The 26,077-nt window shown below is 34.8% G+C and overlaps 1 protein-coding gene across 7 annotated transcripts in view; it reads left to right on the forward strand.

Annotated features, from left to right (window-relative positions):
* CDH18 (cadherin 18) overlaps positions 1-26,077 on the forward strand; it is a 495,634-nt gene that overhangs the window by 465,320 nt on the left and 4,237 nt on the right. For all 7 annotated transcript variants that reach the window (XM_063162451.1, XM_063162508.1, XM_063162461.1 and 4 more), the window contains 3 exons: positions 7,723-7,844; positions 14,251-14,368; positions 24,672-24,923. In XM_063162451.1, coding sequence (XP_063018521.1) covers positions 7,723-7,844; positions 14,251-14,368; positions 24,672-24,923 — 492 coding nt within the window. The remainder of the gene's footprint in view (positions 1-7,722; positions 7,845-14,250; positions 14,369-24,671; positions 24,924-26,077) is intronic.

Genomic DNA, 26,077 nt, shown 5'->3' on the forward strand with positions numbered 1-26,077 from the left:
TGCAGATGTATGGAGGCACCTTCAAAATCAATGATTCTTTGATTTTTTGGTACTGGGAACTGTGTTTTAAATGTGGAGAAGAAAATAAAAGAAGAAAATGGAGAAAACCAGCTTCTTTTCAGGTGATGTTAACATCAAAAGGTTATCACAGTTCATAAAATACTGACATTTAGATGTATAATAACTGTGCTTCTAATTAGAAATGTGATTTTTTTAAAAAGCAAGATAAGTGCTTATATTTTAAATATTTTAAAGGTACCTTTTAACTAGGAAGTTGTCACATATTTCTCTTATGCAACTGGTTATTATATCAGTGTGTAGAATGGATTTCTGGATTTATTAGATAATTAGCAGTTTGGGGATCCAGTTGTGGTGCTCCTGATTGTCTCCAAAATCCTCTGCAGTGGCTGAAAATGGAAAATCAGACCATTTTCCACTATTTGCTTAAAGGACCAACTTGAATACAATGGGTGCAAAAACTTGTGATTGAAGGGACAATAAAGAATTCCTAATTTGTAAAGCTGTGGAGAGGTTGCATAGAAGAGAACTGAAATAATGGTGTTTCATGCCAGGTTTTGTCAGATCCCCAAACTTGATGAAATCCAATCAAGAGTCAGCAAAAAAATTGCCATGTTAAAGAAACCTGTATATACAGAGCTTTGACACTGTAATGGATTAGAAATCAAAATACTGAAGAGACATCATTATGCAATCAATTTTACAGAAAAAAAATCCCACAAATCTCCAAGGTGTTAAAAAAATCAGATATTGGAAAAAAAACCACCCCAACCAAACAAATATATTTGTCTTTGTATTTACTTTGCCATGGGTATTCACTATGAGCTTCACAGGAAGAAATGCCAGGGGGTTGAGTTAGGGCAGTATTTAATGGCAAACTATGCAATACCCTATGTGCTATGGAAGGGATATCAGGAAAAAGTAATTGCAAAAAACTACTCAAAGAAATAACTTTTAGACATATTTAAATAGAGTGCCAACAAACCCTTCTCAGAATTTAAATATGTGAAAAGTTAGGGTAACTCACCAGAATAAAAGTTTGGAACATTCATTTAAAAAGACCTAGAGTAAATAAGATTAAAGTGTCCTTTCTAATTGTAACATAAGTAGTTTTTTAATAAGTCTTGGTAAAAACAATTACAGAAACATACAATTACATAATTCAGAGGAAAAACGAATCCACAGAGACAACTAATAATATGCAGCAGTGAAATATAAGCCCCCTTAAGTTGCTGAATAATGGAATTCCTATAATTGCAACAAATAAACAGATAAAGTGTATCCTTATGGTGAGGTGTGGTTATATCTATTATTAGGAATCACAGGGATATTGCTACCCATATTATCATCATTAAACACAAGGTTATGGGAAGAATTTGACAGTTCTTTTTCACATTTTATATTTGCAGAAAAGAAATTACCAAGATTTGGGTAGGGTATTAAAATATATTACTCCTGATAGCACTGCATGAGGCTGTCATATGGAGAAGGATCACTGAAGCTGGAGGGGAGACATAAAGTATAAATAGTATTTCTGTTAATAGCATTATGAGGCAAGCTGATTTATTTTACAAAAAGTGAAATCAAAAGACAGAAATACACAATGATTTTGGTTTATTTCGAAACACATGAAAGAAACATATGCATTGCCTGAAGGAAATAAGTCTTTGGAGGAATACCTTCCTGGCACACACACTAAAAATAAGAGAACAAGAATTTATGTCAATTTATTTTCTCATTTTTAATTTTCCACATAACCAAGAATGACTCTAATAGCTTGTCTCAAATAAGAAGTTTTTAGAAAATGTTTTCTTTACAATATCTTCAAGAAATCATCTAAATCAGAACAAAATGCTGTGGCAGTTTTATAAACTCCTAGCCATTTGTATCTGATGGACAGCAGGATGATTTTTTTATACCAGTGAGTATGTTGCAAGATTCCTTCCTCAGTTTTTCTTTGAACTGAATTTTTTCTTACAATAAATATAAAACATCCTCATAGTGATTTTTATCTAGGTCTCAGTTATTTGGTGTTTTTTCAAAACTAGTAATTTTTTGTAGCAATAGAGAATGGACTTAAAGAATGAAATTCACTATTTTATTTTTTTTTTTAGTATCATTAGAGGGAAATACTGTGTTTTGCATTGGTTTTTTATATATATATGATTATCCCAATAGGTACAATACAGAAACAGAAATAAAATTGTTACCATAAACCCTGACTTCACCAAGGAAAAAAAATCACATTCATTCTTTATCTTTGACCTCACTTGCATTCTGCCATCTAGTTTAGGTTCAGAACGAGTTTTGATATTGGTAACATTTTTTTCCAGAAAATACAATCTGCCACAAAAGAATTTCCCTAAATCTAAAAGAGATTGAAGTAGATTTTAAAAACAAAACTGTGGGGTTTTGAGACTGTATTGGTCATGGTGTAGTGACAATGACCTGGATATCTGCTACATTTTTACTGATGAGAGCTGGACACAGCACTGGTACCCAGTCCAAACTTAGCAATGATGCACAGTTTACTTTCAGGCTTGGCAAGCTGCCTACTAATGCATCACAGCAATGTGAACTTACAGTATCATAAAACCATTAAGGGTGGAAAAGACTTCTAGGATCATTGAATCCAACCATTTAGCCAGGAGAAGAGGAGCCTTGGGGAAAATGCTATTGCTCCCTACCACTGCCTGAGAGGAGGTTCCAGCGAGGTGGGCCTTGGCTTCTTCTACCAAGTAACAAGTGAGAGGACAACCGGAAATGGTTTTAAGTTGTACCAGGGAAGATTCCATCTTGATACTAGGAAAAATTTCTTCATTGATAGACTGGCCAGGCACTGGAACAAGCTGACCAGAGAAGTGGTGGAATATCAATTTCTGGACGTTTTCAAAAATCATGTGGATTTAGCAGCCTCTGCTGTTTTTTTTTTTTTAATGTGCTTACCAATGCAATACAGAAAGCCCACCAAAAAGCTATTTTAAAATCTAACAGTTGTTGAAAGGCAGTTAGTTCTCTAGCCTGCTCAAGGAATTTTGCTTCTAATTCCAATTTCAATGCTTATTCCCTGTTTATATTGGCTTAGTCATTGGCTTCTAGGCATGCTAGAGTTTCTTCTCCTGTTTGTTTGGGAAAAGCAACAATGAAGATATTCCTACATTATCATCTGAAAGTGGGATAGGGCATGGCTCTTCTTAGCTACCAAGGTGAGGCTCTAGAGAAAGGATAGAGTTTGGAATCATATGGCATTTACTTCCCTTTGAAGCTTTGTGACAGAAATGTCAAAAGGGACATTTCTGGCCACAGTACCAGTATGTTTTGTGGTGCCCTGTTCTAATCAGGCAGTCAACACCAACATCGTCTGAGAATTTGTCTTGAATTACAGCAATAGAGGTTTTCCAGCTTGAAAAGTCTAAATGTTTTTGATCTACTGCAGTGCTATGATTATCACTATTGCTTCTGTAGTTGCTGCTGCTATCACTACTGCGGTGATAGAAGAGAAGTGAGCAGTGCCTTCAACTTTATATTTATTAGTAAAAAGTTAAATTTTGATACAAGAAAAAAATAAAAGCATTTGCTATCCATCTTCAGGTAACTATTTAGAAGTACCCACTTCCTTAAAATGAAGACTGGAACATTAAACTTATTCTTAGATTCTGCATAATTTTCTCCTTGCCAGAATATTTAATTTATCTCATATACATCATCCTGAATTAAACCCAGTATTTTATTGATATTGCCACTCCCACTTGCATGCTGGACATTCTTCCATCACTTAAGTTTTTTTTTTGGGTAGTATATTTTATCCTTCCTAGATCTATGTTTATTCTTCTAATGTGTTTAAACTAATCTTTATTAGAGGAATGTGATGAGTCTTTTGTACTTCTCTTTAAGAAGTAATGGTATAGAGAGCTAGCTGAATTTCCTAAGTATTGGTTTGCATTGTAATGTCTTAAAAAGATGTCAAATGGGCTTATATCAAAAAGCAAGTAACAAACAAATCAAAAGTTTGTTGATGTCAGGACTTACATTCTGAAAGTCATTCAGGTAAAATATTTTTTTATGAAGTCTATTGAAATTTTGTTAGTGTGAAAAGAAACTCTCAGTCATCAGTAACTATATTAAAAATCTTTCTTCCTAAATAGGGATTTAAAAGTTTGCCCACAGAAACTAATAGAAGAGAAGATTCAAGGCTTCACATTGACTCTCAGTTGGGTCTTCTGTATATTTAGAGTGGACTTGCCAATGGATGATCGGAATACGAGGATCTGGATAATGAAATTTATTTACTTTACAGATGTTTAGTATTCTGGAAGAAGAACTGTTTATTCTGGGAAAAGTCTCGAGCATAAGAAAATAAGTCCCTAGCATAGGTGAATCAGAGCAGTGTTTCTGCTTCAGTTGCCCCTTAAAACAGAGAGCATTCATTTCGAAAAATATATTCTTGAGGCAAATGCTAATAGGACACAGAATATTTTGTGATGCACAGGCCTGAAATGTATGTCAGCAATGATTATCTTAAAACTGGAAATCTGCCATGCTACTGCAAGAAATTTGTCTTATTAAGAAAAATGTACTATTAAAAGTGCCAGTTATTAGATTGGTTTGGAGATTGCAGGTGAATTGTATTCTTGAAAAAGACTGGAATATATTTTGATTCCCAAAATCAAAACTTAAAAAAAGAAAGAGAAAAAAAAAAAATTATTTCCTTCAATTCCTTCTCATTCTCTCCCCCTATTATAAATTGTTCTGTCACCTTGCATGCAAATTTAGGCATGCACACTGTTCAAGACTGTTTTGGTAAGTGGTGTTAATACTGTGCCATTAGCATTTTATAGTGAGTATCCTGTCAGTATGGAAATTTGCCTGCAAATGTCAGTGATTCCATGAGGTACTGGCTTCCAGGGAGTTACTAATATTACCTTGTGCGTAAAGAGCTCTTTTGAACTGATGAGGTATTTATAAATTCTTCGTACTGTAAAACAGCTGCAAAAGAAATAAAAGTAAACTTTCTGAATCTCCATAAAATATCTCTCCAAAACTACTGCAAATCTAACTGACTGAATAAGATTGCTCTGAGTAGTGGTGACAGGCATACGAGAGGACACATTCAAGGCAGGGCAAAGAGGTCTGCAGCACTGTACTGAAACAAAAGTATTTAACTCTTTTTGTCATGCACTGGACTAAAAAGTTTGATTTTTTTCTTCCCCGGTAACTATATGCCAGGCTTACAGAGCAGTCCTTTATCTATGGTACCCACTACTCTGTGCCCTCTCTGATTTTTTCTGCATCCTCTTGAATGTTTTTTGCCCCCTCATACCTTTGAAGATGGCCCTGCTTTGAGCTGGAAACTGGACCAGTGACTTCCAGAAATCCCTTTCAACTAAGATTTTTCAGTAATCCTACAATTATCTGATAATCACAACTTCTGTTGCCTTCTTGCTAAAACTCTTACAGATTTTCTGTAGTATTAAAATGTTCAAATTTTTCATTATAGTTTATGAATCTTGTCTCGTTGTGTGTATTGTGGTCTTCCTTCATGTATACCACTTTCTAGTTCATATACCTTACAAATTATGTTCAAGAACCTCCCCAACTAAGTCTCAAAACCAAAGTTTCTTTGGGCCATAGATATCATATTCTGTAATTGTAATTACAGGATTTTTTAATTTTCATTGTCTGATTACATTAACAGAGGGCACTGCCTAAATGAGTTGCAAGCTAAATTTAAGTGAGCAGTAAGTAATGTTAAATCTGTACTGCCTGTGCTGTTCTGCACAGTCTTTTGACCTACCTTCAAGAAAGGAACAAACATCTTTTTGTATAACTACTCATACTGTGAATGTTCTCCTGGAGAGAAGATTGCTTCCTTCAGAAAAAACAGCAAAGATAGATAAATATCCCCTTCTCCCAGATACTTAGTGGACAGCCAAGTGTAATTCTTCCCTCACTTATATATCCCCAGCATTTAAACTTTCCTCAAAGTTTTCTACTAAAGGTGTTTTTTATATGGCAATAGGGAGCCTCATTCTTGCATAAAAACAGTGGAGATAGTCCAGTTTGTCTCTTAGTTCACCTCTTACAAAGATAATTATAGATTCGGGGTAAAGCTGGAAAAAAGAGTAACGGAAAATTTCAGCAATATATTGGCATTTGCCAGCCTATACATGTCTTCTGAGCATATTCTTCTAACTTCTAATGCTAAGGGTAATTGGGAATAGCATTCCTCTGTTAGTAAAGTCTTCTGTTGACTTTTTTTATCTCCTTTCTATGAGGTTTCAAAAGTATTAACGTCATTGTGTGAATATGCACATATTAGTTAAAAAGAGAATATGAAAAATCTGAGGGAACTTCTAAGACCTAGTTCCTTGGCCTAGTATCCCATGTGACGAAAGAAAAAGAGAGATCTCTTCATTTTTCTAAAAACTTCAACATTCTCAAATATTTCTTCACTGGGAGCCTACATCACTGGTGGTTTTAAAGCCAAGTGTGTGTCAAGTCAATGCTTTCCAGAATTCTGAGCAGAGATCATTAAATGTGTGACAAATATAAGGCATTTTCTAAATGACCATTTTTAACAGAAACGTGGTAGGGATTAATTATGATCAAAATAACCATGGTGAATGAAGTTTCACCATGAATGAAGCTTTGACTACTAATTTTTCTCTCTCTTTTATTTTTCTTTTTTCTCCTCATGAGCACACACATGAACTTTTAAAATGTCAATCAAGAATACCTCATTCTTCCATTTTATTCCATTTGAAAGATTGACTTTACAGTTTTCTACTGATAATTTCATTTAGTTGGTGAATGCAAGATAAATTTTGTCATCTAATTGATTGATACTTGTACAGACTCCAGAAGGCATGTATTAGGTAATCATAAAAAGTTTAAATACATAATTCTTTCAACAAAATAAAATTACCTTAGTACTTGGAAGTAAGAACAAGGGTGTTATGGACTGAAAGAAATTATGGGGTTTTTCCATTTTCTCATGGAATGTGTATTCTTATTGAAAGGATTCTACTTATTGTGCTTTTTTGACGGTGTAATCTTTCTGAGGGAGAGCTGCCATTAAAGTACAGATCATAGCCTTGGGCATTGGTACTTACATATTGTTTTCTTTGTGCAAAAACCAGACTCACTTCTGCTGAACTTTCTTTTCTTCTGCTAAAGCCACACTTACTAACTACTGTGTGAAATGACATAGCAACTTGTGAGAAACCAGAACTCAATTTTAGGGAAAGTTTATATATGCCTATGTGTTTTTTTATTATATTTGCATTTTACTTTCTAAACCCTTTAAGGAACTGTGAAAAAGAAAAATGCTTTCATATTTTTTGCATTAGATTTAATTCAATACTATGAGGACAGTTTAACATTAATTACCAAGAAATTGATTATTTTTCACCATAAAGTGCAACAGTATAAGTCCAACAGCCTCCTCCCACTTCATTTCCAGAGTAGCTTGTATTTGATTTAAGTGACTTGACTCATGCCGTACTTCCCACTCATTTTAATTGCTATTTTTTCAAAACAGTTAATGAAGCGCAACAAACATGCTTTATTATGTTGTTACCTAAATTTCTGTAGATGCATCAAATTTTCATTTAGTTATTGTTTTAATAAACCACTTTCAAATTGAGGATTACATGCAATATTGAGTATTTTAAAAGACTTAATACCATCCTATGTGTTTTGCAGACAACCCTGAGCTAGTGAGCCACGTTCCAGTTGGTGTTAGAATCCTGGATGTCAATGACAATCCTCCCGAGCTTGCCAGAGATTATGATGTAGTCGTCTGTGAAAATTCAAAGCCTGGTCAGGTAACTCTCACAGCTATATTTCTTCCAGTGATAAAGAAGAATTGCTTTGTTAATGTCACATATGTCAGAAGTTTGGAAAATGTCATAACTCTTTCTGATTTTACTTTAACATTTTGTACTTGATTGAAATTTTAATTGTATGAGGCAAAAGGGAGAAAATTTTGGCATTTGTTCAATATCTCTTTCTTGTTGCTGCAAGAAAAATACTCAAGCTATCTTCTGTAAAGACAGGTAAAACTTTAATCCTGTCAGATAAGGGATAGAATTTGACAAGCCACTATCCTGAACAAAGTGAATAAAGCAGATTTAACATCTTTCATCCAAGTGCCACATAGTAGTAATGTTTCAAATGCAGCTCACTGAAGTGGCTGGTGAGCATGGCTCACATCCTCACTCTTTGCTTGTTGGTTGCCCTTGTCTATAAAGGGTTGTTACACAAAAGACCTTGAATGGGTTTTCATAACTGTGAGGATGGGGAGGGCCAGAACTGCCACTGAATAGCTGAATCGTATTCCAGCCACTGCTCCTCTGATTGATGCACGTCATTGCAGCCCAGGGTTTGACAGTTTTGCAAAGTGCTTTTCCTTTTCTGCATAGACTGAGTTTTACCCACAGCACTGAGCTTGTTTTGCATTATTGCGCAGGTTGTATGTTTCAATTATGAGCTGATATGTTTCCTGAGGAATGTATTACTAGTAATAACATTATTTTCATCAAATCCTTAAAAAGAGTGTACACAAATGCATAGTGACAGATTTCTGTTTTTAAAGCTGAGACTATAAAAATGCCATACATCATCTGACTGTAGCCTGATCAAAGTTATCTTCACTCCACCAGCAGCCAAAAACTGGCACCTAAAGCACAATATAAGAAACCACCAAGTGTGTTTGATGCTTACCACAAATTCTAACCATCTCATATGAACCTGTCAAACTTTTCCTACAAAAAACATAAATTTTTGGAATCTGTGCCTAGAAATATTGTAGTTTAATTGCGTGCTTCCATGAGACCTAACTTTTTTTTTTTTTAATCTTTCCATACTGTCTTCAATCAATATTTACCAGTTCTCTTGGGAGAGAAAGAGGGAGTGCAGTTGATCTCTATTTATTATCACTGTGACATGCATAAATCTCTAGCACATTGTCCCTTAGCTGTCTCTGTCCAGACTGAGTTAGTCCTGCTTAACTGGGGCAATCGGTGATAAAGCCCTCCCAGACTTTTGATCATTAATCTTTTCCTCCCCTAAAATTTCTCCAATTCTTCTCTATTCATCTTGAGATAGAATCAAGATTCAAGATGCAAGTATACCGTGGTTTAAAATTCTTATAATATTTCATGCTTCATAGTAGATGATAATCTTTGCTTTGATCTTTAGTATTTTCATAACGATTTCTAAGAATGACTTTGCTTTTTAACCGCTAGTAAGCATGGAATGCACAAAAGTATGCCTGCCCTAACACCAATATCATAAAAGGCAATAGTCAGATCAGAGATCACCATCATGTGTGTGAAGTTAAGACTTTATGTTATGTATAATGAATTTCCTCTGTCTTTGTATTGCCTGGCTACTGAGTGTTGCAAGGTCTTTAATGTCATCCCTTCCTCTTTTCATTTTTGAACAATTCAATATCATGAGTAGATTTGGTGGGCTGATAATCACACTCTTTATAAAAAGACATTGATCACTGATCAACAAGTGGCCCAGCATAAGCAGGAAGTCACTGTGGCTTTCTCTCCTTGTGTAATATGCAATTTACAGAAGAGATCCTATTTCCTGTCTTTAGAGCAATCATGTGTGCAAGAACCTTCCCTCTTATCTAATGATTGTATAGTGTTCTTCAGTGCTCTTATTGAGACACTGGAAAATCCAAGTAGGTCTGTCTGTCAACTGAATATCTCTTATTAAATGCTTATTAAATTAAAAATAATGTTCTGGAAACTTCAAATAAATGAAAATATAGAATAATTAGAACTTGCAAAGAACTAATGTAAGATAAAAATCTCTTTTAAGCATTAGTTGCAACTGATTCAACTTTTCCTGATATTTTAATACCTTATTAAACAATAAATATTAAATTCTTTTAATAAATAATAAGGTAAATTATGCAAATCTGAAGCTATCTCAGAAATGTTTTTTGCTGGGGCTGCTGGGGCTGTTGTTGCTGGTAGGTAGCTAATGTTTTGTAGCAAAATTTTAATTCTCCAGTAGTAGTTTTACAAATGATAATTTATGGGCAAGATTTTTAAGAGATAACATTTGCTTAACAATAACATTTGCTCACTGTTTGGGCCAGCCTTGTGCTTTTCCCTGAGCTACTGTTGCATGTCTGAATGACTCCTGACCTCAGCCACGCTGCAATTTAACACCTGAGATTAGTGCTGCCATGAGGGACTCTGCAAGCTGTAGCTTAATACCAAAGGCTGGACCAGCTTCATGTTGTATTCTTCAACTCACAGGGCTCCTTCACATGTTTGTAATGAAAGAATTTTTATTTGCATTTCACAACAAGGTTTCAGAAAAATTGTAACACTAAACAGAAGCCGAAACCAAGCACAAAAGTACGTGTCTTGCTCAGATGTTACAATCTAATCTCAGGAAAAAAAACCAAAAAAATAAAATGGTGTTCAAAAATATTAGGGAGGGGCAAATAAACTGATTGCAGAAGAAGACAAGTGTTCCATATGCTACAAAAGGTTCCCAGCTGGGTGGCTCTGAATCACTGTAAAGACAGTATAACTTTGAGTTATCCATCATCCTGTGAGAATGTCTCATAAGATTTATTCCTAAATAACAAATTCGGTACTTCTAGGGACATCTGCTTGACTTGGGCTTCCACGTTGCACTGTCCTGTAAGATCCACTATTTCTTTCCTCAGCACATCTATTTTGAAATTTTTATGTGTGAGATAAACTCAACTGTAAACAGTCATTGAAGGACTTTTTGGTTTTGCTTATTTATTATCAAAATACCTTTTTATGGAGTGAATTCACACTATCATCTAATCGCAGAGCCTGTCTCCTGCTTTTTCCACTCCACTGCTCTGTTATTTGGAAAAAAAAAAAAAATGCTTCAACTTTTTAATGCTTAAGCCTTAAATCTAAACGACCAAACCTAAGGCATGTCAAAAGGAAAATGCTTATGAGGAGATAATCATTTCCAGGCTGAGGTGACAGCTTTGGTCACTTTGTAATCATATAGTTGAGAAGAGAGACTAAGCATCTGCAACAGATTCCAAGTGAAGTTTAGTTGATATTATATATTAAAGTAGACAAAGTAGCTGTGACATTCAGGCTTGGAGAATACTGACTTCTCAACATATACTGATTTTGTGATTGACTGTGAAATTTAGTCAATGTAGGAAAATGACATTTTGCCATCTTCTAAAAAGGAAATCAATGTTAGTTGGCAAGGAATTCCTCTGCTATGTTTGTCATGTGTATATTTGCTTGTTTATTGATTCAATTTTAAAATGATTCTGAGTAGAATTTAACACCTGCTCTCTGTCTTCTTCAATTAGCTGTCCTCAGTTCTTGAAATTCTCTTTTCTCATCATGTCTTGCCTTTAAAAAAATATCATGACCCTTCAGTTTCATCCTATCAGTGTTGTCAGCTGGGCTTTACTGAAGCTGAGATTACGTCTTCTATTTTAATCAGGCTTGGCATGGTACATGTTAAGTTCTGCTAATAGGCTATTAGGTACTTGGCCAATTAATTAGAAAAGGGTTAATAGTACATTTGGGTGTCAAGATGACGTGTACTTTTGTTTCTCACTGGTGAATGAATGTCTTGGATATATTTCCTGAAAATGTGTGAAGTTCTTGTTTAAAAACAGGCCTCTAAAAGTGCTTTGACCTATCCTAGTAAACATAAAATATTTATTTTCTAGGTGAAAAAGCAAAACTTTTATACTATGTGGTGCTATACTTTTTACAAATATTCATGAATTCAGGGAATACTTGTATTTACATGCGTGAAATCAGGGAATATAGATGGTATATTTTGAGTTATAAAGTTTGTCTTGAAACCAAATAATTTTTACACAAGTCATGTGTCACTGACTCCTTGATCAAAGGTATTTTTGTTGCAGAATGGCATGCTCTTCAAGTAGCATTCTGTAAAATGTCACTGAATGTTTTATGTAGCATAGGGCAACAGGATGAAAATTTATCCACCGTGCTGTCAAATAAAAGCTGAAGCTGCATGGCAAATTGACTTATATTTCACGAGAAACAACACTGGGGGTTTACAAAAATATTTAACAAAATAATATTTTTTTTTCTCATGGTCTTACCTGAAGTTTTTACAGACGTGTATGGCATTTAATGACATGTTTAGTATTTGAATAATAACAGAAATCGATTATTTTGAACATAGTGTTCCATCACCCCTTTTTTTGCCTCGCTGTGCCAAATATAATTTCAACATTATGAACTAAATATGTATAGCTAAGAAAATCTTATCTTTCTGGTTTTACATGATAGTTTTACTAGCAGTTGTGCCACCTTTGCAAAATTCAGTAGTGGAAAATTAGCTTTTGCCAAAATTTTCAATCAGTATTGCCATGACTTAGGTAAAAGTCATATGCATGCTTATAGATATTTCAGATTATTTTCAGATTGATTTTACTTTGCTCCACTTCAACAAAAATATTATGACAAACCACTAAAATATTATTGGCAACCATCATAAGTAGTGTTAATTGGTCTCAGATGGGTATAGTCAATGCAATGTACTTTATTGTATATAGTAAATGGAACAGGTATTACACCCTATTGAGTTGTCATGGTTTAACCCCAGGTGAAAACTCGTCTCCACACAGCCACTCACTCACTCCCTCACCAGTGGGATTGGGAAGAGAATCAGGAAAGTAGAAGTGAGAGAGCTTGTGGGTTGATATAAAGCCAATGTAATGGCAATAGCCAAAGCTGCACATGCAACCAAAGCAAAGCAAGGAAATGACCACTTCCCATGGGCAGGCAGGTGTTCAGCCATCTCTGGAAGAGTAGAGCAACATCATGTGCAGCAACGCTGACTTTGGAAGGCAAATACCATCACTACAAATATCCCCTCCTTCCTTCTTATCCCCCAGCTTCATAAGTCAGCATGACATCATATGGAATGGAAAATCCATTTGTTCACTTGGGGTCAGCTGTCCTGGCTGTGCCCCCTCGCAACTTTTCCTGCACCCCCAGCCCCTGCTGGTGAGGCCCTACAAGAAACAGAAAAGACCTTGATGCTGTGCAAGCCGTGCTCAGCACTGACAGAAACATCTCTGTGTTATCAATGTGTTTTCCAGCAAAAATTAAAACCACAGCCTCATACCAGCTACTGTGAAGAAAATTGGCTCTACCCCAGCCCAAACCAGAACATGGTTTAAAAAAATAAATTTGTTTTGCTTCTCTTATGTGAATGGAGGTAGAGATTTCTGTGGTGTCTTTCAGTTTTAAAACAGACCAAGCCACTGGAGTCTGTGCTGGGTATGTTTCAGGTTCAGTCCAGACAGACTATAGCTGAACATTGAACAGAAAAATTCTTATGAAAAGAGCACTTTCCCTCCCCACTTTTATGTTTCCCTCAGGATATCTATCAGCTCCATGCAGCAGTCTGTGTGGGCTTCACTGCCTATATCACAGGAACAACTTTTATTGGATTCCACTTTAGCACTTGAGTTTCAAGACACAGCATGAAAATGAAAGCAGAGGTAGAAATACGGTTTGGTCCCACATTCCTAGAACTTAGATCAATTTTAGTTGAAAGTAAATTTAAAACACCACCAGGGCTTTCGAAGGCAAAGGTCCTACCTTTCAAAAATACCTCTCTCAGACATGGTTCTGGCTACATCCAGTTCTGTTGCTTTTGGGCAAACTAAACTAAAACCAGGAGTGGCTTCTGTTCTTCCTGTTCTGTTCTCTGACAATTTAAAACTGATTCTTAACAGGAAATTTTAAGCATAGATATGGTTAGCAGAAATATTTTAGTTGTTTTTCCTTACCAATATTGAAGTACATTCAATTATTAGGACAGCAGGGAGATGACTCTTCACATAGACCATCCCAGTTCAGCCTCTATTTTGGCTCCATAAAAACAGACATTTAGCTAAAACTGTATTTCAGGAAGTCAGCAGGACACAATGCAGATGGTGATAATCTCTACACCGGGTCCTGACTGTATCAAAAGATCAGAAAATATAGATCCTTTAGATGCTTTTACCTGGCTCTGAAGTGTGGTTTCTGAAATATTTCCTGATAGAGAAATCAAGTTAATGACCCAGTCACTTCATCCGTTGAATTCAGCAGCAGTCAAGTAGAAAATTAAAATAAGGTAAACTTCAGCATCCTGCTGAAGTCAGGCACTATGTGGGTCAAGTTCAAATTTCAACACATTCACTGCTAATTTTTATTTCAGGTAATTCAGACTATCGCTGCTACTGACAAAGATAACTCTGCAAATGGCGCAAGATTTCATTTTTCTCTTGATGAAGGGCTTTCTTTGAATCCCAACTTTACTCTAAGGAACAATGAAGGTAAATCAAATACATAAATCTCAAAGAAATGGGCTTCTGTTTTGTCTGGGCTGTCTGAATTGAACAGAACAATTTCCATGCATTTCCTTACAGAAACAGAAAACTGTAACATGTCATCACTGAGCTGTTGGATATCAAGGACACGTGTACACAATATTTTGCAAACTATGAATAATAATATATTGCATTTTGTATTTGTATTCTACTTTATTTTAGCATTTATACCTCATACTTTCTGGAATGCTTTTGAAAAGTAGATTAATGAAAAATATGTAAATTTGTTCTGCTTTTAGGTGAATAGCACCGATTGGGTACTGTCAAGGTTATTGCCAATTATTGCTTAAAGGAGAAAAAAAATTAATGGGCATAAAAATTGGAATTCATGCTTACTTTTACAGATATGACATCAAGAGCAGGTCTATCTGTGGTCCCTGGATGGTAGTCTATTTCTTCATGCCTTCCTAAGAAACTGTTCCTAAACATTGCAATCAGAAATTCATAGCAGGTAGTCCCAGATGGAAAACAGCCCTCAGAGTCTCCCAAACAAGTGTTTCTGAACATTTCTTGAGTGAAAAACTGTCTAACCTCCAAAACCCAAACCTAATTCAGCCTTGCTCTTAATCAAGGATTGCCTTGTGATCTCCACTTTGCAACCTGATGAAAATAAGAGTAAACTTTAAAAGTATGTCTGAATTTTCCTCCTGATATTTTGTCTATGTGTATCGTGGGGCTTTCTTTGTATGCCTATGTGGAATTGTATGGAATTTGCCTTGTTTTACAGTTATGTATTTGTAGTACTGCTGTGGAATACATTCTGAGATCTTACAGATCACAAGTCCTCTGTAATGCATTAGCGCCATCATTGTTATATTTAGTACATACAGTTATATTGAAACAACTCTTTACAGAATTTTTTATCTGTTTGTAAAACCAATCAGGGAAGGAGATTGAATCATCTTCCTAAAGAATTTGTTCCAATGTTTAACTATACTTACAGAAGAAAAAGAATAATGCTATTTATTTGGCATATAAAAATGGATTTCATATTCAAGTTCCAAAACAGATCAATAAATATATATCAATATTAATAATTGTAAATATTGAAGGGATAAATAATATATTAAAACTTCTCCCTAAGTGAGAGACCAGCACTTTCCCAGGTTAATATATCTGAGAATATAATATAATAATAATACATTGTGATGTGTGATGAAACATTATAGAAAAAGCCAGACTCTTGTTCCTCAAATGATGGAGGGGTACTAAAATATTTCTGTGTTTTAGTCTGTGTTTCCAATAAACTCCTTGAGTATTAGACTGCGTTCTCATGCGAAAGACCATATGCATGTTCATTTCAATACAAGATATTTATATGAAGAAGTTTTTTTGAATAGCTCTTCTAAAACTGTGGTTTGTGACAAAGTAGATGTTTTATAGTTTTGAACATATTTAAAGCTGGGTCTGTATTATGTCTGTTCATTGCTACATAAATTATTTAACTACACAGATTTATAAGAGAGCATGAACTTCTAACAAACATTTGATGCAGCAATGTCCTGTTTTGGATAGAAATATTCAACTTTGGATAAAAGCATTTGTTGCTTTTTTTTTTTTTTTTTAATTTACTTTCCCAAGATCAGCGAGAAATTACTTAGCAATCAACAGAAAGCTCTGTTTGGACTACCCAAAATTGGATTTTATGGGAATGGAGGGGTAGAGGAAGGAACTGAAAAAGATGTCTTTGAAGAAAAAAACCTGTTGTGCATTGTGTTTCTGTTTCACCTAAGGAAGTACAAAATTATGCATTTCCTATAGTATCTTGCATAAACATTCTTACACATACGGAAACTCCAAAATTACAACTTCCAAATTTGCCATATAATTAAAAAATGACTATTTAACTCAAAACATAACAAGAAATTTATCTTAAAAGTAAATACATAATTATGTTTTGCTTGGTACAAGGCAATTTGAATCTATTGTTTAAACACTGCCTTTTATGACACAATCTACACATAAAAAAGTAGTGAAATACCTATGAAGTACATGCAGCTGTCTAGCATTTACAGCTTCCATATTTCTCATCTACTTCTGTTCACAAACAGAATTTCTGTTGCTTTCTATTATAGGAAATAGCAGAAAGAAGGTGGACAGGAAAGGCATTTCTTATGTCTGTGACAAGTTTGCACTTTTGAAAACTCATGTTTTTGAGCATCAGGCATTAAAAATAATCAGAATACTCTGAACAGAAGACAGCTGCTCTGGATTTCCAAATTATATAAAGGCTGGTATTTTGGGAGGGTTTTATTTGTTTGTTTATTATGTTTTTTTAAAGAAAAAAAACTACAAAAATTGCCTTGAGAAAATTTTTGTTGATGTTTTGTAGAATGATAAAACCCAAATTCTTGTTTTCACATAGGAAATGGTAGTTAGTAGTAGCTGTATCTGTCTCTACAAAACTATATTTCTCTTGCAGTCACCTTCTAATTCAGTCATCCTCTTCTTCTATTTCTTCAGAAAAAGGGCTTAATTTCATAAAAATATAAATAGACATTTTTCCCCCTTTGTTTTCATAACTCAAAACAACAGTTTTGTTCTTGAACCCTAAAGAGACTTTTCATTAATTTATCCCTATTCATTTCTTATCAGTATACTCCACAGCAGTGCATTGGATCTTAAAATATTTATGCTTATATCTATGCACTTTGACTGAAATCTAGGGCTTGCACAAGCAGAAAATTCTCTAGTTTGTTCCTATCTACCTGTATAGACTGCAGCAATATCCAATCCCAGCATTTCTGTGATTCAGCTCAATAATCTTCTATGCCTTCAGCAAATTTAATAGGTATTAAAGCCTCAGTCCCTGTAATTGATCATTTGACCAGTTAAGCTTTTATCTCTTGGCCTGAACTTGTGCGTTTTCTAAATGAAAATCTCCACAATATGAAATCTCTGTTTGTGGAATATTCACCCTCATAATGCAGAGTTTAAAACCCTCAGGGAAATGTAGGTCAGGATAGAGTGACAGGGCTATACCAAATATAACATCCAGAAAAATTAAGAGTTCCTCAGATCCCCTTCTGTATTCTGCTTGTGCCACAATTTTCATTTGAAAGAAAAAAAAAAGGGGAAATACAGAATATGATAGTTTTTCTCTACTGTATTCTTCAGGTACAAGAGATTCTTTGTTGCTCTTTAGGTTTTATTCCATACTTGAAAAGTAGTGTTCAGAGAGAGTAAAGGCTTACAAGTATGAACATGAGGACAGACAACAAAATGATGCAGTATCTGTGCTCATGTAAACAAGGTGGAACAAGGGCTGGAATAGAATTTCTTTGTTATGCTAAGAAAATGCATTAAGTTGTAATAATTTTCTGCAGCTTTAGAGAGCAAACCCACAGAGGAAGCCTTTCTTTTTTGTTTGAGAATTGTACTTATTAAGTTCTTTTAATGAAAACAGGTTTCTTTGCAATTTATTTTGCCTACCAAATGGTTACAATTTCTATTTATTTTGCCTGCCAAATGGTTGCAATTTCTATTAAAACCTGAAAAGCCAAGTACTTTTCCTGCTGTGCTTTTATATTGTAAATCAGATTCTACATAACTTACTTAATTGTTGTCTGTGTTGTTCTCACTTTCTTTTTTAGGATATTGTCATTGATAATTTTATAATCCTTTTTCTAATATCATGAACTTATACTTTTTGCATAATCAGAAATATCTACTTTTGCATGTCCCATTAAAAACTTTCCATAACTATACAGGACTAAAACCATTTTCTATTTGGAAATCAGAATAAAGGCAACAGAAGTTCTTCCCAATAGATCCATTTCTATGAATTCTAGAATTGTACTTTTTTTTTCTTGTCCTAAAAATAATAATATTTTTCCAGATACCTAAGGAATTGTGGATATATTTGGTTTTTTTCTTTTTTGTTTGTCTGATGGAAAATGCATCTGGACATGTCATTGTTACCATATTTCCAAGCATGAATATGTAGAGTAACTTCTCTTTCAGAACTTACATAATATTTTTCAAGAGATGAAAAAAGATTGAACCCTCAGAGAACAGTTCACTTAGAATATTTAAGAAATTTCTGACTGTAAAGCACTGTGTTGCTGGTGCTAATTTTTTAATCACAAGATATACAATTTGCCATAGATGCTTAGTGGTACTGTAAATTTGCTAGACAAGAAGGGTTAATGCAGATAATGGACACATTCACCCAACACTGCCAGTGAGATCTGTGCATTCTCTTACTTCAATAAATTGAGGTTGCTGACTTCTGATAGCAGTCTAAGTTTAGCTTACTTTCAATGAAGAACACCTCCCTAGAGAATGCTTAGCATTTGTTTTCCTCTTCTTTTATTTCTTCAGGACAAAGGTTTCATATCACAAAAGCCTTTGCAATTTATTTTTCCCCTCTGCCCACTTATCTCAAAGATCTGGCCCTTTGATTATTGCCCAGTGATGGAGAATATTCTGGAATTGGAATAAAGGTATGCCATTTTTCTGATACTATAATTCTGGAGATTCAATTTTCTTAATTTTGTGTCAGAAGATCCATTAACACCCACAGAAGTGGAGATGTGTTTTTCTGTAAAATTTAGAGCATGATGAGTTCAATGGCATCTGTATAAAATGAAGTTTTTAATGTATTCATCCACCCATGCCTGTGATATATATTAACCTTTCTCCCTGTGTCACAGATCAAAAAATAGTAAAAAAAAAAAAAGATCAATTTTACTCATCATTGCTGTTATTTAGAAAGAGAACAGCCTCCAGAGAGTAATTGATTCCATCCCAGTGTGAATTTCTTACAGAATCTTCTCTTTATCACTCTGCCCTTCTTATTTCCTACCATATTGGACAAGGTGCCTGTGAATTAACTTCAGAGCTTTGCAAGTTGCAAATGAATATGCCAGATACCAGACCATGGCTTAGTTGTTCTAGAACACCTAAAGTGGCATTTAAAATGGTTGGATTGAAGCCCCCACTCTGCAACCCATGACAAGAGGAAAACGCCCGCATAGTTCCGGCTTTCATTTACATCACAGAGTCGTGCTTGTTCTGGCTATGTGATACTGTGAATTACTGCTGACCTTCTGTAAAATATCATCCTGCAGAGAGGACAAGTTGTAACTGGAGAGAAATGATATCTGAGAAAGTGCAAAGTTAACATCACACATGGTGACTGAAGTACAGTCCACAGAAGTACTGTTACTGTAAATGGATTAAGTGTCTGAGTAGGTATTATCACAGAATCAACATATGGAAGTTAAAAAGAAATTCAACCATGATTATAACAGAAAACCAGGAGCTGCTACTGTAGAGGGAAGACATTTTCCCTCTTCAGGCCTCTGAACATCTCTGAAATTTTTTTTATTTTAAAAAATTTAGCTCTAAGACTGATCATAAAGTTATTTTAGTGCATAGTGTAGAGGATCTGCATTTCTTTTCTGAACTGCAACTTGTTGGTGATTCAAAAACCAACTATAAGCAAATAACTATATTTCAGACCAAAAATGAGTTCTATGTTACTTTTCGTTTTTGCTACCCACTGAACTAGAAACTTACAGTAGCTTCGTGCCCATTGGCAATGGCTTTAAAGACAGCAAAAGAGAAAAAATATTTACAAGAGCTATCAATAAAGAAATGAAACAGAAATGCATATCATGAAGTTCACATAAACAAATTAACAACTCCAACTTTAGAAATGTAAGAAATGCAAATCATTTCAATATATCTTCTTTGGTTTTAATTAGTTTATGACTTCTCAGAAAATTTATAGTAGTTGAACTGCTGACACAAGCAGAACTGAAAATTGAAACATGCCTTAAGATATAAACAGGATTTTACTTTTTTTTTCTTTTACCTCCGTTTCTCTTGTGTCTGCATTTAATGTGTAATGTGTCAAAGGAATTCTCAAATTGTGAATAATAAATGAGCATCCTCCAGTGCACTCCAGCAGTCAGCTTCCATGGCCTTACCATTGTATCTCTGTTTCCTTGATTTTCCTATGCCCTCATTTCTTTATTTAGCTTAGAAGCTCAATGTAAAAAGGCAGAGATTATGGAAAAAAAGACTGTGGTAACAGCCTTGTATAGAGTGTACAGCCTGGATTAGTAAACTGTGACATCTTCAGAGTGTGAAGAGTTGCTGTGTTACAGCCCTGTAGCATTTCCCATGGGTAACCTCAAACTCACTTAAGATAAAGCTTAACTTCTAGTTGACATATTTGCAAAGAGCAGCCCAAACAGGAGTAAGTTTAGATCGTTAGAAAGTTTAGATCATTAAATGGAGCAATGTATAACACAGGGTATCAGATAAATACTTATTTCCCTATGTGGGAGTTAATTTTCCTTAGCAGTCAGTCCTGTAATCTCCAGTGAGTCCTTGTTCTTATCATACTCCTCAAGGGTGAAGTTCACCATTTAAATCTATTGAGATAAAAAAATCTTTCCTTCCAGGTCTAGAAGAATGAGATCTCTAGAGCTCCTCATCCTATTGCTATTGCTGCTGTTCTATATGCTTGCCTTCCCCAACTATTTGCTGTATCTTTTTTCAGATACCAAAGAAATTTCTCACTGCATAACCCCTTGGCTCCCTATCAAACTACTTCTGTTGATATAACTTTTTTCCCCTTCTCAATAAACTCTTTTCTAGGTCATCAGTGTCAGACTCTATACTTGGCTTCCTATAGCTTTTACAGATGGAGAGATTTTTTTGTTCTGTGCAAAGCTCTTAAAAGTTACTGTCTTTCTAGCTCTTCTCTCAACACGTTTCTATAATGGTTTTTGACAAGGAACAAAAGCAATTAAAATTTGAAAGCTCAGAACACCAGCATGTTGGCTGGTTTTCAGGATGCAGTCAATATTGCAGTTTGGCTGCAAGAAACTTTTTTTCTCTCCATTTATTATGTTAGTATACCTTTGCATATGATTATCCTCAAGAATGGAGTTCTGACTAGAGCATCAGAGATATAATCTCTGAGTTATGGCAATATGATTGGCTTTGATAATTATCTGCTATGCTTGATTCTCAGTGACCTTTGGAAAATCAGACACAGTTTCCTTTCTTGAAAAAATATTATATATCTCCTTTATAAAATGTTTTAAGAAATTTAATGAGACAAAAATAGTATGTGAGAGTTCAGATACCTTTCAGTATTTTACTTATATACTTTATTTGTGTTAAAATTTGTGAAATTTCATTGAAGGAAAAACTTTACACTGTTTCTTTGAAAATGTTTATCATGGGATATGTTATTACAGAAACTTCTGAGGATTTCATGCAACATCTGTTTCTACAGAAATCTACTTACTACCCAAGAGAATTTAAAAAACAAAACTTCACCATGTCAGTTCTTTTAAATTAAAAATTTTGTATTGGTTCCCTTTTTCCTTAATTGTGTCTTATACCAATATTTCATTGTATCTTATAGTTAGTTGTATAATGTTAAAAGTACAAGAAAAACAATTTAATATTGAATTAAATAAATCAATTCTGAAAGAGAAAAAAGTCCATTTTTTTAAAAATGTGTATTTATTCTTTACAGTATAAAAATATGAGTTCTTTTTTTGACAAGGCCTTCCTCCCAGAAAAGCAAGGTTTAATTATAGCTTTTTTCGCATTTTTTCACTGTAACATTGAATTGTATAATTTTCCCATTTCTTAATTTTTTTCCTCTTCTTTTCTTTTTTCTCTTAACTTTAATATTTTTTCCTCACAATTTTCCTCCCATCTGTCCACATTTACCGTTGTAGCATACATTCTCAAATCTCAATGTTCTTTCCTTCACATCTTTGCCAATAGTCTCTGTGCTAAAATTACTGCAAGATCCCTGATCAAGAGTCCTCAGTTTTTCTTCATTATGCTCAGTCTCTGATGCTTTTGTTGTCAGCAAGCATTTTCATCACTGCTGCTGGATCTGTGCACTGGATCATTCACTGTTTTTAAAATTTAATTCACAGGCGACAAGCACAGCGCTCGGCCATGCACCTCCTCTTGACTCTGTAGAACCCAATGACTTCATTTTCAATGGGTTTTTCTCTTCTGAATTTACAAAATAATGTGAAATTTGTATTGCAGCTCAGCAAAACACTGTTATCATATTGCAAAAGGAATTTACATGCCACAGTGTGTCATGGTGCCTGCATGAGGCTATTTAGGAGTGCTTAAGGATCTGCAGACTGTTGGAATAATGTTGAGGCAAGAAAAAAGCCTGGTGCACTCTTGTCCATACTGCCTGAGAAGGGTCGTTGGTGTATGTTAATAACAGTGACCGTGCTTGGGTGTCATGTGAGAGTTCTAGTTGGCCCAGAACAACAAAATGCAAAATATTTTGGGGGCAGGATGTATACCTAACAAGTAACTTTGCAATGTTACATCATGACATTTTATAGTCTTCCACAGTATTGTGGTCTTATGTTCTGTCAAAATTTTTCAGATTAAAGAATTATCACCTCATTCTTCTTGCAGTAAGGTTCTGTAACTTGAATGAATATTGCACCCACTCCAAGTGAAAAGAACAACACTTAATGAATTTATAACAAACTCACCATGCTGGATATTCAATATTTCAAAAATAGGGGGGAGTGTGGAGGTGTGTTGTGGGTGTTGCTTATGTACAGAAGTGGAGCTAAAGAACTTCAGTGCTGAGTTCTTGGTTTATCAGCAATTGTATCATTTCCCAGCTCATATATGTATTTCTTGTGTGAAACCTGTTACCAAATATATTGTGATATTATGCTGATGTGGGATGATATTGCCAGTTTTTCTAAATGTCACTGTCAAATGCCATGCAAAATAAAATGTTGGCAAAAGTGGGTTAAAATGAATGGTTTAAAATTTTGCACAGAGTTTGACAGAAAGTACAGCGTAAAGAGAACCTGAAACAGATCTTGTATCCAGTTTAAACAGAAACTCTTTCACTCAAATGTGTGTGCAGCAGTCTAATGGGCAAAGATATGACACACTGGCTATTTTGTTGCACTAGATGTTCACAGAGTTACAAGGATTTCATTTTCCATAGATTATGATAAAGCCATTTAATAGTGTAGCTACAGTGGTAAGGAAAAATAATAAATTTGCTTGCTTATTGGTTTGTAATAGGAAGATGAGCTTGGCGGATGTATTCAGTACTTATCATCCTTCTATATTTTGCTAAAATACTCCAATCTCATAACCCCACAATTCGGAACCCATGTGACAAGCAATACAAGAAGAAATCTCTTTTCTTCTAAAGTCTCTGTATCTATCAGGCTCCATCTCTCTCTCTCTTTCTCTATAATTGCTTGTGCTTCAAATTCTCAGTGTTTCCATTTTTTTTTTTTTTATATATCTTGGTCTTTTTTTCAGAGGCTAGTAATTAAATAGTGGTGACAACAAACTGAAAATAAATTTTACACATATGAATATTGGCTATAACTATTTATTGCTGCAACATTTCTTCCCCTGCATGCTCTTTATGCATCTTAATTTCTTGGACTTGAAGGGACATGTGTGGCTACTTCCTACTCTCCTTGGTGCCTACAAACGCTCTTGCAATATGTGTGTAATAAGCACGAGGTTTTCTTTGTCTATGCCAAATGGACCCATAGGTAACGGAAGGGTGAAAATGTCTTATGTCATGATCTCCCCCTTTCTTATTCATCTTTAAACTCTAATAGTTTAGAACATGTAATATCCTCTCTTTTTCTCTTCCTTTGCCTTCCCTCTTCCTCCAGACCTCTTCAAAGCACGTGTCTTTGGTCACTGTCCTTTCAGATGTTTTCTGAAAACTCACTAAAACTTTGAAACCTTTAATAAATACTAAAACATGAAAGTCTCATTTTAGTTTTTTACTAAATGAGTTTTAATATTCTACTGAGTGTCAAGAGGATTTTGGATTATGTGTTGTGCAAAAATTTTACGATAGTTATCCTCATAATTCCAGTTATCCTCAAATTCCAATTTGACAAGGGTTCATATGCTACCAACAGCATAGCATAGGATGAAAAGACTTGCAAATTGGGCCCAAAATATTTGTCAAAGTTCTCTTGATTCCAATAAAAATACAAGTTTTAAGTGCTCTTATTTATATAATGTTAGTTACTTTTCAACTCCTCTCCTTTTTCATCTATTGACCAGAAAGGCTTCCTGGCAAATTTTAATTCTAGATTGTGCATTTTCATAGATTAGGGCTTGCTAGTTTTAGGAAGCCCCATGCTTCCATTTGATGGGAAACAAACAGTAAATAATGTGTTGGTTTTTTTTTCATCGTCTACTTCACTGAAATGTTGTTCTTGTTTTGATATTGCAGATAATACGGCCAGTATTCTGACAAGGCGAAGGAGATACAGTCGAACCACCCAAGATACCTATTACCTCCCCGTTTTGATTTCTGATGGCGGCGTGCCCCCTCTCAGCAGCAGCAGCACCCTCACCATCCGGGTTTGTGCCTGTGAGAGGGACGGACGAGTGAGAACTTGCCATGCTGAAGCTTTCCTCTCCTCGGCTGGCTTGAGCACGGGAGCTCTGATTGCCATCCTGCTCTGCATTGTCATCCTTCTTGGTGAGCCATTTGCAGTTCTAAGCAGAGCTGTCCCTCCAATGCCTCTCGGAATCTGGCAGGGCACGAGGTTTCAGTATGGCATGCTTTTGGAACAGTGGTTGCCTGGTAGTAGGAGGCAATTAGAAACACAAAGCTGTGATTGGAGGGTAAAGGTTTAGCTAGAGTTCATAGGGGAAAAGTGCCTTTGAAGTACATTTTAGGATATCTGGAATCCAGCAGAAATTTTTTTCAGAGGCCATCAAGTAATTAGCACTGGAGATTTTTTTTTCCATAATTTGGAAAGATTTCAAAAAGAGAGGATTTTAGTATCATGTCTTGAACAGAGTGAGAAATCATAGAAAAGAGATGGGTAAAGCTTTTTGAAATGCATTATGCTGTAAGAAACATCATTAGCACTCTACAAAAGCCATTTCTTAATTACCTTTGTGGGATAAACTGTTAGCAATGCATAACATAATCCACAGGGACAAGAGACATAGGAGACTATAAGCAGACTCATAAGATTAATGCCATTACGAGTGCATTTCCTCTTGACTCTTTCTAGGTTTTTTATTTTTCCAGGTCAATTGCAATGTTACTCATTAGTTAATATTGTGATTGGTTTTGGTTTGTTTTTTTTTTTTTTCCTCTCAGAGACACAACTTGCTGGTGCATGACTCTGTGCTACTCATGTGATTTTCTGCACAGAGATGGCAAGAAATAATAGCAATTACAGTGTAACCGAGAAGATATTTTGAGGACTTTCTCCCCAAAGACTACATTTTCTAAGACCTACTTTCTTTACAGCTTGCTTCAGTATTTTCTTGTTAGAAGGCTATTTTAAAATGTACAGTTATACATTTATCTTGTAATTTTGTATTTTATTACACAAAATTGAATATTCATAAGAAAAAAAGAAATGTTTTCCATAATAATTCAATTTATATGCTAAACATTGGTTTTAATGAAGCGCTGAAAGCCCTGGATTATGCTTCTGAAAAATGCTAACTTTAGTTGCTCATTTTTCATTAACCTGAAAGAATGTTATCTCCATTTATCTCCTTTTTGAGATCCTTAATAAACTAAGTAGCAGATGATCCCTAATACCAGTACTGAAAATACCAGCCTGAAAATATTACACCTCTGTATTTTTGACTTAGTGTCTGCTATTTCTG

This window comes from Melospiza melodia, chromosome 1, assembly GCF_035770615.1.
Source record: "Melospiza melodia melodia isolate bMelMel2 chromosome 1, bMelMel2.pri, whole genome shotgun sequence".
Taxonomy (NCBI): domain Eukaryota; kingdom Metazoa; phylum Chordata; class Aves; order Passeriformes; family Passerellidae; genus Melospiza; species Melospiza melodia.